The sequence below is a fragment of the Camelus ferus genome, chromosome 2 (assembly GCF_009834535.1).
Source record: "Camelus ferus isolate YT-003-E chromosome 2, BCGSAC_Cfer_1.0, whole genome shotgun sequence".
Lineage (NCBI taxonomy): Eukaryota > Metazoa > Chordata > Mammalia > Artiodactyla > Camelidae > Camelus > Camelus ferus.
In genome coordinates this window covers 46,372,007-46,387,562 of record NC_045697.1, presented here as the reverse complement: position 1 = coordinate 46,387,562, position 15,556 = coordinate 46,372,007, and the positions used below count along the sequence as shown (strand labels likewise).

The following is a 15,556-nucleotide window of genomic DNA, read 5'->3' as shown; positions in this document are numbered from 1 at the left end:
GCATATGATGTAACAATTTCCTTTTCCTGTGACTTTGAAAGCTCTCAGTTCCTTTCTTTTAGCAACTAAATTGTTTAAAATCACCGTGCCTTTTAGCTCACAAAGGCAACGCATTTATTTTTTGGTTAGTCTACATTCTAGAAAATTAACTCAGTGTCTTTAACCAAATCTAAAATGCACATTTTAATAATTTTTACAACTTATTTTGGGTTATCCATTGACACTTATAATCTTGAAAATATAATTCACCCAAGGTACAAATAACTTTACAGTAATTAGAAGACAATGTCAAGGGTCTATATTTTTTAAACTCTCACTTTCATAGTTATCTTTTACAATATGACAATGGTGACTTTGGAAAAGTCAGCAATTCTAACACAGTACCTATCCTAAACTGTGTTCAAATTACTCAATAAAATGTTTTCCAATGAATACTTGCTATGGGAAAGCATACGCATAGTTATTGTCAATTAAGTTCCCCCAGCCCCCAATTTTGACTTAGAAGAGAAGAGTTCAACGATTTAACTGTCTGTAGGGTACAAAGTACCTCACTCACTAAAACTGGTGGCATAAACAGCTCGTAACAATTTCTGTATATCTTTATATATGCCTTTGAGACACTTACTAAGACTGTAAAGTCTGAGTGAAATACATGGATAAACTTTCCAGTATTTTACTCATCTTTTGAGAGGTTTCATTAGATATAAACTTTATTATCAGTTGCCTCTTCGACAAATTATAGTTATAAGAAATTAACTGAGAAATTACTCTATCATGGCTAATTATCAAATTATATACTATGGTTCAATGTCTTTCTTGTAACTAAAAGGCGGTTTACAGAGCTAATATTACCATGCTCTACGAATAAAGCCAGTCATTAAATATATAAGATGCATAAATACCAAAGCCTCCAATATGACTATATTCACAAAAATGTTGTCAGAGCTGGAAGGAACTTGAGATACCTCCAGCCCACCCATCTCCAGTCTATGGTTGAGGAGCTGATCTGTTCAATTTCAGCAAGCTGGTTGTGGCTATGTCTAAGGTCGAGGCTCTCTACCATCAGATTCTTAAACTAAGACAATTTGAAGTGCCTTACTCTGAGTCAACCTCCATCTCTCTGTGTCTGTCTCTCTTTCACACACACACACACACACACCCCTTAATATAGCTCTTGCAAAGCAATCTGAACAAGCACATTTTAATATAAATTTTCATGTTATACTGTGTACTTGCTTATCAGCATTTCTTTTGGCAGAAGAGCACAAAAATAAAGTGTTAAAAAAAACTAGCACAGGGCTTGCTTCATTATGAGAGAAATTTTTCTTTCTTTTGTCAAATTGACTGAATTAGACCCTAGTGAGGGTAGAAATATACCAAAATTAAAGTGTTCTCAGAAATAAGCCATAGAGATTCACTCAGAGAACTAGTAATCTAACTCTGAGACTACAATACATGGCTGCACCCACTTCATACCTGCAGACAGACAACATTCTCCAGCCTTACCAGCCTGTTTCTTTCCTTAAAACATACAACAGATGTTCCAGTTATTCTAGGAGTATATATTTTCTTTCCTGTTAAGATAAAGAATGTATATATGTGCCTCCTGTGCACATACACCCACCAAAATTTTCCAGTAGCAATAAAACACTAATAAACTTCCTACAGTAATGTGATGCTGTACAAAATCTAGCAAAAGTTAACCACAAGGTTTCATGATGAAGGAGGAAGTTACAATGTTTACAATATTTGTAAATGTGACCTGGTTATATTTTGCCTTCTTAAAATCAAAAAGTAAGGTATATAAGCTGATCAATCAAAAAATATATTAGACACCTTCTTGGCCGTAATATAAACTGTTTTGATTTATAAAAAAATAAACTAATAAATTGCCTCTGAGCAGTAAATAATGGTCAGTGCTATTTAGATAATAAAGTTAAGTTCACGGAGATACCCAGATCTTGTATTCAGTAAGGATTTATTAGAAAAACAAATATTGAATAATTTATGATTTAGAGTAAAATTCAGGAAAAACAGAAGCAATTTCTTCCCTAACAATTTAAAATATAGGAGGTTTAAACCTTACGTACTTCTGCCAAAATAGTAATAATCCATAGATGACAGATGCTGCTCCCTACTTAATGGAAGGCCTCAAATTTTACTCTGCATCTCATTGGGAAGGAAATACAAAAATTTAAAATAGAATTAACTTGGGGAAAGGCATCAGTGCTGCAACTCTTAGCACCAAATGTTTTTTCTTGGAGCACCAAATGCTTTAAGGAAAACATTCCAAGTATCAAAGTTTTCAGATAGATAAATATTTATGGATCAAATCCATAAAGAACAGACATTGTTATGAAATATATATAGATGCCTTCAAAACTTTCTTTCCAGGCAGAGTAGACACATAAGTTAGGAGTCATTTCCCACTTAATTGTTTTTGCAACCTTATGCGACACAAATGGATTATGGATAAAGACTTAACTTGTTTATTCAGAGGAAGTAGATCTTGACTGACATTATGTCCAAAAAATTAAACAGGGACTGTTTCTCTCTATAAAATACAAAATATGATTAAACTTATAGAAATGGTTTTATTTTACCCTTCTCTTTGCCTGTTTGAAAGGTGTGGATGTTTAGACCTTTGATGAGAAAAGAGAACTCTTTAAAGCAAATTCTTCTCTATTTGTTAGTTAGCATAATCAGAGAAAATCATAGCATAGATCTGGTTCATATCTTGAAGAGCAATAAAATTCCACCTGTCTTTGAACTTTATGAATGGTACTTTTTTAGTCTACATAAAGACCATTACCTCTCTCTCTTCACTAAGAGCTCTTCATAGTGGGGTTAGAACTGGTAATCCATTTTCATTACAATCTATGGAAATCTATTTTGCCATTTAAGGGCAGAGGTCTACTGACATTGCTCATGTAACAAAACAAAAGTGTCATACCAATGCCATATGATACTAGGCCGATTCAAAGTAACGGCCAAATAAACAGCCTTAGCTTCTGTAGTATCCTTGATGCTCTTAAATACCGTGTAGGGGTTTGTGGTGATGAGAAATGAGGTGCTAACTTAAGAAAACAGCAGTAGGCCCGGCCCCAGATGCAGTGTAAAACCAAGGTCTGCAAGAACTCAATGGATACATACCCGGCTCCCAAGTCACACTTGTACATGTGCATAATCACTACCAACAGGATCAGATGTGAACATAAGGGACATTTCTGTCCCTGAAACTAAGCAAGACAATTATATATTCAACCAAACCAAACGAGGCTTGAGTTTATGTAGGCTGAAAGAAAACGGTAGCAGAGGCACAGGTAAAATTTTATTTATGAATACACAGACACATGACGTTGGATCCAGCCAGCCAGTGACATAAATAAACTTGAGCAAAAGATTCAAGCTAGAGGATATATATGTATACCTATCTATCTATCTATCTATCTGTCTGTCTATCTATCTGTCTATCTATCTATAAAAATGTGTGTGTGTGTGTGTGTGTGTAAAGCTTCTTGGAGCAGTGCCACAAATCTGGACACCAACCATCAGAATCACTCCTGTCCTTTGAAATTTCCCTTAAGAGCACAATGCAGGTAATTATACTGGGATGCTCCAAATCGCTGTTTCCAACTTGTGCACTCACATGCCCGCCAAACATGAAATGTTCGCCTTCTCCCTTCCAACGTGATGGTTGTTGAACTTATTTTTAGTGTCATTTGATAAGCCTTTGTGCTCGCAGAGAGACATCCCACTGACCCAGCCACTGGTCATTGTCTATACCAGTTCACATCAAACAGGCGCGCTTTGTCAGGTTTCCAGTCGAATATCCATTTCGCATCTGAAGTACAGTATCGAAAGTGACTAGATCATTTGAGCTTTTTTCTTCAGCTGCTGCCTTCTTCCTCCCCCACAGTGTTTCCGCTCACGCTAACATAATTTGGCATCGTCGACGTGACACGATGGTGGTGTTTCTAAAAAATATTATAATACATACATTTTCGATGCTTTGTGGTGGTCGACCCTCCTGAAAATTTAATTGATGAATTGATGAGAAGTCTTTTTTCTTTCCTCTACTGAATCACAACCAAGGTAGAGTGCCCCTCAAAATCCAAGTAATGCGCATACAGTAATAGGTCATTCAATGTCAAAAGGCATAAAAAAGATGAGCAAAATCTTCACAGGCTGCTGCTTGCTGTTGCCTTTAATTATATTAATTAAACTTTGAAATTTTCATGCAAAGAGAGTTGCTGGCTTGTGACGCTGAAGAGCCCTTGGAGACTGGAGGAAGAAAAAACCCTGAGCGGAAGCTTTGTGGTTACTGCTTCCTTTAAATTAAAAGCAAAACAAACTCGTAGGTGTGTTTACAGATATTAATGCTTTATGCACTACTAAGCCCTAAACATAGAAAGAGAGTAAATCTGCCGATCGACCATGATTTGACAAGTCCTCAAATCACGAGTCCCTTAAACTCCACTCAAGATCTCTGGTTAAAGGCTGTCTTCCTGTGGAATAATGCTCTATTAATTTTCTTCTTTTCCCAAGTGTATAATGAAAGAAAGGTGTCTTCAAAAACTAGAGGGCAAAATCTTGCTTGCTACCAATACCTTGAGGCATCCTGTCTACATTTTGTCATGCGTGTGCACTTTTCAGTGTTAGAATGACGAGATTTTCCAGTCAGAAGGTTCCCGTAGGCACACTGTGATAGGGGACCTGGAAGGAGTCTGTGCTCTGACACAGCTATCAGGCAGTGGATGCCTTTATTTGCTTAGCCTGGTGGGATATTTCATACTCTGCCTGTGGCTAACAACCTTGCTATGTAAAAACACAAGTGCCATGGTTCCGTGTAAAACACTCTTTTCTCCATTAAAGATCCACCACGGCCAGTTGTTTTATGGTCTCCATTCTGATATCATCTTCATGCTTTTGTTACTGCTTTTCCCTCCTCCACACATTCAAACGGACTTTCTTGTGTAAACCGCAGCGTGTAGGTTACAGTTCCTCTTTATTTTCAATGTCCTGAATCATGAGTTACCCCTAGGTTTCATCAACGCCGGGTAGATGGCAGAACAAACGTTTGAAAATGTTTGGTGCAAGCAAAGCAAAAGGCAGAGAAAATATTTCCTGACTGACAGGAGTAAAGCTGCTCTTCCAAAAACTTCTGAAATGCACTTTTTTTTCGTTTGGTTGGAAATTGGCATCGTGAAGATTTACATCTTCGTACCTCCCGGTCTCCCTGGTTTCCTTTTACTGAGACGGAACTCGGGAGAAGTTTATGCACCGGCCCTAGGAAAGAAACAAATCCTTATTGAAATACTGATGTAATTATATATATAAAAAAGCATAAGAACACTTACTTTCCTACTAGAATATAATAAATGATTACCCGAGGTAAGGTCAATGTTCAGATGAGACTTGAAGTTCTAAGTATTTTTTTCCTTGGGTCAAAGAATGATGGTTCATTCAGATCTTTTCCACAGAACATTCATGTACAAAAAGGTATGGTAAAATTAGAGTTAAAAAAACACTATGGAAAACAGAACTATTTAAAGTACAGCACTACAACAGTGGAAAAAGAGAGAACATGGAGAAAATAGAAGAGAGATCTAAAGAGGAAAAGATAGAAAAGGAATAATCAAGAAAAAAAGAAACTACTGGCCAAAGGACACTTTTATTCAGTATTCTACTAGGCATCTTAATCCCAGGGCATTATTTCATGCTAGCTGCTACCAACCACTTACCAGAATATTCTAAAATCAAGGCAACACACCCTGGTTGCAAGACGCTGTGGCTAAGTGTTTGTGGCCCTCCGACTACTATTCAGTACCATCTTAAAAAACCCATCAATGTAATGCTAATTATATTTAAGGTCAAGAACGTTTGGGCTGCCACTGATAAACATGGCAAGCAGTCTATGCCAGAACATAGCAAAAGCAGAGCAATTGTTACTTGCAGGAAATGGGATATGACAAGGTTTACAGGTCTGTTATATCCTCATGTTTATAATGTCTATACAATAAAGGTATGTTATCTAAGTAACAAGTAAACAATATAAAATAGCTTGAGCATAAAACTCATGAATTAATAGTATAGAAAAGAAAATATTAGTAATAGTGATTATTTTTCTGAGAGTATTTCACTTTAATGACAAATAATACAAGTTCTGAAAATTTTTTTAAAGTTAATTGAATGGCTTAATAAGAAACAATTCAATGTAACCTAAATATACAGAAATACACATAGAGACATAATTTTAACACTTTATATAGAGGTTAATACTCATTATCAGGTAATAGGACTATATAGTCCATAAAATAAACCACTAAAATTGTAAGATACTACAAATAGATGAACACAAGGTTTCTGATAGCAAAAGTTATAATAAATGTGTAATATTATGCTTATGTTATATTTTACAAAATAATTCAATAACTTTGATTCAGGTGGCATAAATATTTAAAGGATAATGTAACATGTAATATTATGTTATAAATAATAATTATTACTATTAAGAAATAACATTTTCTCTATATTTTTGAATTTTTAATTAAATATTTTTAAAAATAATTTTCTTGACTTAAAATTATGCTCTAATCTGAATTATGGGTAAAATCAAAATATATTTTTGTTGTGATGCTTTAGGTAAACACTCACATTATTTATTTAATTAGGCAATCATAACAACCAATTTGAATTTGGTATCACGCCATATAAGTCAGTAGGTCATAAATTTCAACAATAACAACATATAGTCAATATAAAATTGAAATAAATTAGTATCTTAGGACTGCATTAGTTTAAAAATGAACTATGAATGTATTCCATTCTTTTGCCTTGGGAATATAGAATTCCTTGGATGCAATGAAGTAATTGTTACATTTATTGATTTTTTTATAACATAATAGATTAGGAGTAAAATTTCTTAAATATTAAAAAAAATTAAGGCTAGGCAGAACAAATATAATTTAATTACTGACTTTAGATTCTAGTCAAATACATTTAAAGTACATTAATTTCAAAACTGTGATAAATCAGATAATGACTGATGAGGTTATAGTTTACCTTCTCAATATGTTAAACAATCAGTTAGGCAAATTAACTATAAACAAGATTACTATTGGCATGTTGACCAACTTAAACTGTAGCATATTAGAAGGGCATTTAAATATTAATAATTGACATCATTGTATTATGATCTTGTTATGATATTTTGTTTGCCTAATAAAAATTATGGCTTAAAAAGAGTAAAACTGCCTACCTTTTAAAGCGTACTATCATATGCAGCTTACATCAAACAAACTACCTAACTAGTGATCTCCTGTAGCAAGAAAAGAACTCTCAAGCATTACTAGTGAAAGTATAAACTGGCAAAAACTGTATAATAAGCAACACATGTAATAATAGTTTTTAAAAGCTTATATTCCTTAATTTAGTCATTTCATGTTGAGGATCCAGCCCAATAAAATATCTAGACAAAAGTTTCAAAATATTTACCATGGGATTTTTTATAATATGAAAAATATAATCAGTCAACTTATATTTATTTCTGTCTGACAATCAGAGAATAACTAAATAAATTATGATTCACCTATGTAACTAAATATTATGTAGCCACTAAAATAGAAAAAATTAAAAAAATTTAAAGATGAAGGGAAATGATAATAAGACATAGGGAAATGCCAACTTGTATATGGACATAACTATAATTATGCAATATATATCTAAAGAGTAAAAGACAAGACGAACAGACTGCACGAACATGCTATGAGTAGTAGAACTGCATATGATTTCTTACATTCTATTTTATACCTTTTCTGTATATTCATATATTTGATGGTTTGAAAAAGTAGTTTTCAAATAGTAAATTCAATCAGCAAAATATAGTTATATGTTTAAACGTCAGCCCATGAACCTGCTGACTACTCACTCTTAGGAATCGCCACCAACTACCAACTATGCCAAAATTTTTCAGCATTCAGTGTTCCCAAAGGTCAACTCATTTACTCATCTCTAGGTTTTTACAGTTACTACCCTGGTGAACCCATGTGAACACAGCTCTACTCAAGAGTGCATGGGTGTGGCAGAAGCCAATGATGAATAAGTGTGATAATTCACAGTCAGCATTTTCATTCTAAGAGTTTTCATAAAATGCCTTTTCAAGCATTAGTCCAGGTCACAATCAGCAGTCTATTTTAAAAAACGTTTGTGTGTGTGTGTGTGCACACATGGCCTGCCTCAAGTCCTGTGTACACTGGAGTCCATTATATTTAAATAAGAATATAAGGGGACCTCTTTAATTTTCATACAACATCAGACTTTCTAAAGACACACATAGTATCTCGGGTGTGTGTATATATATATATATACACACACATGTATCTCCATTCCATCAATAGAGTATTTATACCTCAGGCACTTATCAATAAAAATTCTGGAATCCTTTCTCCCCAGATCAGTTGGCAAAACTATCTTTGAGAGTGAGGTCCTAAGTGAAATGCCAGCCATCAGTTTCTGTAGGTCAGTGCATTTTTTATACCACAGTCCATGAAGTCCTGTGGGTTCTACGAGGTGCGTCAGGGGCCGCTACGGCTGGAATGCTGCACGAGAATGGAGCAAGGAGGCCACTGCAAGCCTCTCAATCCTAATCCAACCCAAGGAGCTGAACTCTCACCTACCCTTTAAAATTGCAATTCAGTATAAGATTTTGTTTTTGTTTACACTAAAAACGTAGTTTGATAACTATTACTCAAGCTATTCATACCTATGTTAAGTCTGGTCGCCAGTAAACTATCATTATATCTGGGCTTGGTTTCTTTACCTCTCTTTAGAAATGCCTCCCTAAACAAATCTAGGACATTTCAGTATTATCCCTTCATATTGAGCCCACATAAATTTTGGTCATATAGAGAGAATTCTGCATTTTGGGAAGTTGCTGTTGAGGATGCTGATATGAAGGGAGTAATTCTTGGAGTTCAGAGCTAGCTAGGAAAAAACTTGTCACTTCTGGTAAGCTCACGTACTTCTCCTATTAAATAATGACAATTACATAACTCAGCCTTTCTCTTTGTGCCTTGACTTTCAAAAAGCTCAGGTTTACATCATGCCCTAAAAGCACTGCTACCTTTAGTGTACATTTTCTGGTATAGCTATATCTTAACTTTGGCCTATGATTATTTCTTAATTTATTCTGAAGTTTTATATATATAGTTTTCTCAATTTTTTTTAGAAGTAGATTAGAGATAAGTAAATGTAAATTAATATGTTTCTGTCTTAATTTTCTTAATCATAAAGACTCCATATTCATCAGAACCTTTAAAATTCTCCAATAAATATATTAACCTCAACATCTATCTACCTTATACAAAAGATCCCAACATGTCTAACTCTCTTCTTCCTTGCCTTTTCTTATTCTGGTAGAACTTACTGAACTACTGTGCAGAAAGCTGATGTCAAATGATTATTCCTTTGATTTTAATCTTCACTAAGTTAACATAGATAATATGAATTTGAAATTTATACACACAAGCATGCTGAAACTATGTTATTCCAAAAAAAAAAAAATCCTGAAAGTTCTTCTGTAGGAATAAATTCCCTAGTTCTAAAGACTAAAAGCTTAAATTCATTTTCTTTGACTGCTAGGAAAAATAAGCATAATACGATTCTTTATAAACTAGAAATGTTTTTATATCCCAATTCATCTCTTACAGCAGAGCTCTGTGCAGAAGTTTTATTCCATTACCCACTTTCTCTCAGTATAGGAAGAAACAGGATGTACCCAAAATAAATCACCAGTAGAACTCTGGTCATAACAAAAGCTAAACTCACAATTAGAATCTGTCAACTTCAACTTTGCTTAAGTGATTTTCAGGCAACATCAAGTATCTATTAGAGTAAGAAGTTCACTGATGTTTCATTATTGGCAATTCCTTCTCTTGGGTCTCATAATAAGTAGGAGTGGAAAGTTGATGCTCAGAATAAAAATGTCCACTGCTTTGTTACTGTTCTGCAATTAACTAAACCAGGACATAAAAATAAGACAACAGTAGGAACTAATATATTTGCCGTTGGTTAAGTATACAGACTCCAACTCTGTTGCAATATTTGAAAACTGATTTCACCCACTGATTTTCACCGTGACCAGCAAGAGCAGCATTAACCAGAGCAAATGCCACATTTCCCATCTCTTGAGCATTAAAATTCTGCTGGCGTTAACACCTGTGAGCTCCTTTACTAGCTATCTGCACAGGGTATATTTCACTGCTATAACCGTTATAGCATTACGCTCACCTCATAAATATCCATTGACAAGCTGAAGCATACAACTGCACTTTAGTTTAGACTTTTCAAACACAGATAGCTGAGTTATTTATACCTCTACTCCAAACAAGAGTTTACTAAACCTTCTTGCTTTGTGCAACAGTAAACAAGTGATTCAAATTTTAAATTGTACTCAAAGCACAGATAAACAAAGGAACAGACACACAAGACAATTCAAGAGGTTCAGGAAATCACAAATATCAGGAAAAATGCTGACTTGAGAACACAATAGGCTTTTTGAGTGAAGATTTCCTGTAGCAACTGGATGTACAGAGTGAAGAGTAGGCATCTACTATTCTCTCTCTCTCTCTGAAGGTCAGAACTTCCTGAAAGGTTTACTTCATTTTTTTGTTTAGTAAAAGGGCAAGTTACTGGTCCTTACATATTTAATATTAATAATATAATAAGACCACATTCAACTATCAGCAATATATATATACACACAGCATACATATATACATACACATACACTCATAACGAGAGAGAAAGACAAAGAGAGATATATATACACACATATATAATAAATAAAATAAGCTGTGTTATCTTCTACTTTAAATAAAACTGAATGATTTTGAGCTGAAATATAAGTTTCATATACTTTTTTCTAATGGAAGCTCAATCTATAAATGTCCCATTTTACAGCAGAGACAACACACCACATGGATGTTCAGTTGATGTCGTGAAGGGAAGTACTGAGTTTGCCTGATAAATTCATCTCCAAAATTTTTTCTCTTCATTCTGTTATGGCATCTGCAAAATTCTAGTGACTCTACACATACTGTTAACATTTAATTTGCAAATATCTATGTATCTTTATTTTTCTTGAGATTCAGGCACACAGTTTGCAGTTAATGAAACATTTAACCCATACCTCATAATAGTAAGATATGATGGCTAAAATAGCGTTCACTAAGAGCAAGGCAGAACCCTGCCAAAAGTTGGAGACATAGCAAGAAAGCAAAGAGAGATCCCCACATAGTACATGACATTGTCTGTAAAAGCAAAGCAGTAGTCAACCGAAAGCTAGGGAGAAAAGCAGGAGAGTGCTGAAATAATTCCCTTTTCAAAGACACCTAGGGCCTTCCTAAGGGAAAGGAAGCAGCCCACTGACGGTTGAAAGTTTGGGGAATGGGAAGAGGAATAAGAAAAATAGGCCTGAGGGGCCCAGAGCCTTTTGGAAACACATGGCAGTAGCCTGCTGAAACCTGAGTGCAGAACTGAGAAAGATCCCTCCGAGGCTCATGGGGCCTTTGAGAGTGCGAGGAATAGGGCCAGTCAAAGGCTGCAGGCAGAGAATCAATACGTGAACAGGCCTCTCCAGGTACAGAAAGTAGCAGCTGGTGGAGACAGAGGACGTATGGTCTCGGCAGCTGGAGAGCAAAGAGAACTCCACTGCAACCCCAGAAGCTCACAGGTGAGCTAGAGTGAGAGAGAGGGAGGGAAAGGGAAAGCGAAAGGGAAAGACAGAGAGCTCTGCTAAAGGGAAACCCCTGACCCTGTCCTCAAAATTTTGGAAGCCAGCAGTGAACTAAAAATAACTAAGATGGCAACAAACCAAGACCCTGCTCAACCACAGATTAGCAACATGACAGTGGAAGTATATATATGTTTCTAGAGGTAAATATTATCCAGGTTATTCTATTTTTATGACAGTGTCCAGCATAAAATTACAAATTATGGTACACACAAAGAAGCAGGACAATATGACCATAATCAATGGGAATACAGTTAATATAGGCAAATCTACAGCTAACAGACAAGGGCTTTAAAGTAACTACAATAAAAATATTAGAAGTTCTAATGAGAAAGGTGGATTTTAGCAGGAATATGGAAACTCTCATTAAGAACAAAATGGAAAAACTAGAGACAAAAATTGTACTATCAGATATAAAGAACATTTTGATGTATATAAAAATAGACAGGACATACAAGAAGAAAAACTCACTGAACCTGAAGGTAGGATTATAGAAATTGCTCAAATTGAAAAACAAAGAGAAAAAAATAACTAAAGAGAATCTGAGACCAGTGGGACAATATATATCTAATGGTCCGTCACATGAGTAATTGGTGTCCCAGTAAGAAGAAAGAGAGGGGAAGAAAGATTTGAAAAAAAAAATAATGGTTAAGAATTTCCTAGACTTGATGAAAGGCATAAACCTTCAAATCAAAGAAAATTTGTGACCTTTAAGCAGGATAAACATATGGAAAACCTTATCAAGAACATATAATAAAACTTATGAAAACCAGAGAATATCATAAGAGTATACCTGCTTTGTCCCTCATTATCCTTTAGCCCAAGACATCCTATGCAGAGAAAACAGCTCTAAGCATGACAGCCAACTTTTTATCAGAAACAATGTAAAACACAAGACAGTGGAACTCTCAAAAATGCTGTATGGGGACGAAAAGAGTCAACCTAAATTTCCATATCCTGAGAAAATACCACTCAAGAATGTAAGGAAAATAGACATATTAAGACAAGCAAAAGCTAGAACACTCCCTTACACCATATACAAAAATCAACTCAAAATGGATGAAAGACTTAAACATAAGACAAGATACAATAAACCTCCTAGAGGAAAACATAGGCAAAACATTATCTGACATACATTTAAAAAATTTTCTCCTAGAAGAAATAAAAGCAAGAATAAACAAATGGGACCTAATGAAACTTACAAGCTTCTGCACAGCGAAGGAAACCAGAAATAAAACAAGAAGAAAACCTATGGAATGGGAGAAAATTTTTGCAAGTGAAACCGACAAAGGCTTGATCTCCAGAATATATAAGCAGCTCATACGACTCAATAAGAAAAAATAAACAACCCAATCCAAAAATGGGCAGAAGACCTAAACAAGCAATTCTCCAAGGAAGACATACAAATGAGCAAAAAGCACATGAAAAAATGCTCAATATCACTAATTATCAGAGAAATGCAAATCAAAACTACAATGAGGTATCACCTCACACCAGTCAGAATGGCCGTCATTCAAAAATCCACAAATGACAAATGCTGGAGAGGCTGTGGAGAAAGGGGAACCCTCCTACACTGCTGGTGGGAATGCAGTTTGGTGCAGCCACTATGGAAAACAGTGTGGAGATTCCTCAAAAGACTAGGAATAGACTTACCATATGACCCAGGAATCCCACTCCTGGGCTTGTATCCAGAAGGAAATCTACTTCAGGATGACACCTGCACCCCAATGTTCATAGCAGCACTATTTACAATAGCCAACACATGGAAACACCATCAACAGGTGACTGGATAAAGAAGAAGTGGTATATTTATACAATGGAATACTACTCAGCCATAAAAACCGACAACATAATGCCATTTACAGCAACATGGAGGCTCCTGGAGAATGTCATTCTAAGTGAAGTAAGCCAGAAAGAGAAAGAAAAATACCATATGAGATCACTCATATGTGGAATCTAAAAAACAAAAACAAAAACAAACAAACAAAAACAAAGCGTAAATAAAGGACAGAAATAGACTCACAGACAGAGAATACAGACTTGTGGTTACCAGGGGGGTGGAGGGTGGGAAGGGATAGACTGGGATTTCAAAATTGTAGAATAGACTACACCGTATAGCACAGGGAAATATACACAAAATATTATGATAACTCACAGAGAAAAAAATGTGACAATGAGTGTGTATATGTCCATGAATAACTGAAAAATTGTGCTGAACACTGGAATTTGACACAACATTGTAAAATGATTATAAATCAATAAAAAATGTTAAAAAAAAAAGAATCATTCCTTTAATGTTAAAAAAAAAAAAAAAGACAAGCAAAACCTGACATAATTTATCTGCAACAGACTTCAACAACCACGAGTGCTAAATGAAATTCTTGAAACTGGAGGAAAAGACACTATATGGAAGTCTAGGTTTGCAGGAAGAAATAAAAAGAAACAGGAGTAAACATATGCACAAACACAGAATCTAAATACATAAAATAAATAAAATTTCTTTATGACTATTGATTACTTAGCACTAAACTAATAATATCGTATTATTGAATTCATAACTTTTCTAGAAGTACCATATATGACAATAGGAGCACATAGAGATAGAGGGGGAAATGGAAATTAGGCCACAGTAGTGTTTATATATTATTTTTAACTAGTATACTATTATTTGATTGTAGATTGTGAGAAGTTAAAGAAGCTTTATCTCTAAAGCAACCACTGAAAAACAGCAGAGAGATACAGCTTTAAAAGAAAATAAGGAGATGGAATGGATTACAAAAAAAATTATATTAATCCAAAAGAAGGCAAAAAACAAAAAAAAAAAAGAAAGAAACAGATGAACAAAGAATGGGTAGGACAAATAGAAATAATATAGTAGACACAAGAACTGGAAATAAACTGAAACAAATAAACTGGATACATAACCAAATTTACATAAGAAATGATTTCAAGTAACTTAACACAGTATTTTGCTTGTATAGCAATAACAGAATATAATCCAGGGATAAACAGACCAGCAAAAAGTTTATTTCATTCATTAGCCTTAATTTTATTAATACCCATTTCATTATTAATTTGCAGATATATATATCTAAATATATATATATAAAAAATAGGATAGAGCAAATAAGTATTTTAATATTGGTAAGGCCAAGATTTTTCATGTAAGAGAAAAGAGGTACAAAGTATATATTCAAAAATATTAAGTAACATCTTTTAATGCTAAATTAGAATTGAAACTATACCATTAACTCATGATTTTTTAAAACTGTTGAGTTTCCTAGCTCCACCTGCTGAAAATGCTTAGAAGCAATGAAAACCCAATAACAATTAGCACCCTTAGTATCCAAATATGTTCTCTAAATACCATAATCTATCTAAAACATCTAAGGCTCCTTGGAGTTGAATGGTTCACTCCAGTTTTGAAATAGAAAAAGTAAAAGATGTGTCTGAGACATACTGTGCCCAAACTAAAGAAATTTATCAAAGACTAATGTAAGCCATGTCAAAAATATAAAATAATCACTATGATGAATCAGGCTTTTATAACATGGTTTCTCTGATCTATCTTGGCATCACAAACAGAACAGTTGATGTGATGCATTACAAAGTGCACAGCACCACTTGCGAATAATCTATGCCAAAAGAAAAGGGTGACTCTCAATCAGAAAGGGGGTACAGAATGTCAGTATATATGAGCATGTGTGTTGGGGACCAGTGCTGGAGGAGTTGTAATATCATAGAGATTTTCAGGTGGCACTT

The 15,556-nt window shown here is 34.6% G+C and overlaps 1 protein-coding gene across 3 annotated transcripts in view; it reads right to left on the bottom strand.

Annotated features, from left to right (window-relative positions):
• Positions 1–3,311: 3,311 nt before the first annotated feature.
• ANTXR2 (ANTXR cell adhesion molecule 2) overlaps positions 3,312–15,556 on the bottom strand; it is a 134,102-nt gene continuing 121,857 nt past the window's right edge. For all 3 annotated transcript variants that reach the window (XM_032457130.1, XM_006190358.3, XM_032457151.1), the window contains one exon: positions 3,312–5,289. In XM_032457130.1, the coding sequence (XP_032313021.1) occupies positions 5,251–5,289 (39 nt within the window). In that variant the 3' untranslated portion in view covers positions 3,312–5,250. The remainder of the gene's footprint in view (positions 5,290–15,556) is intronic.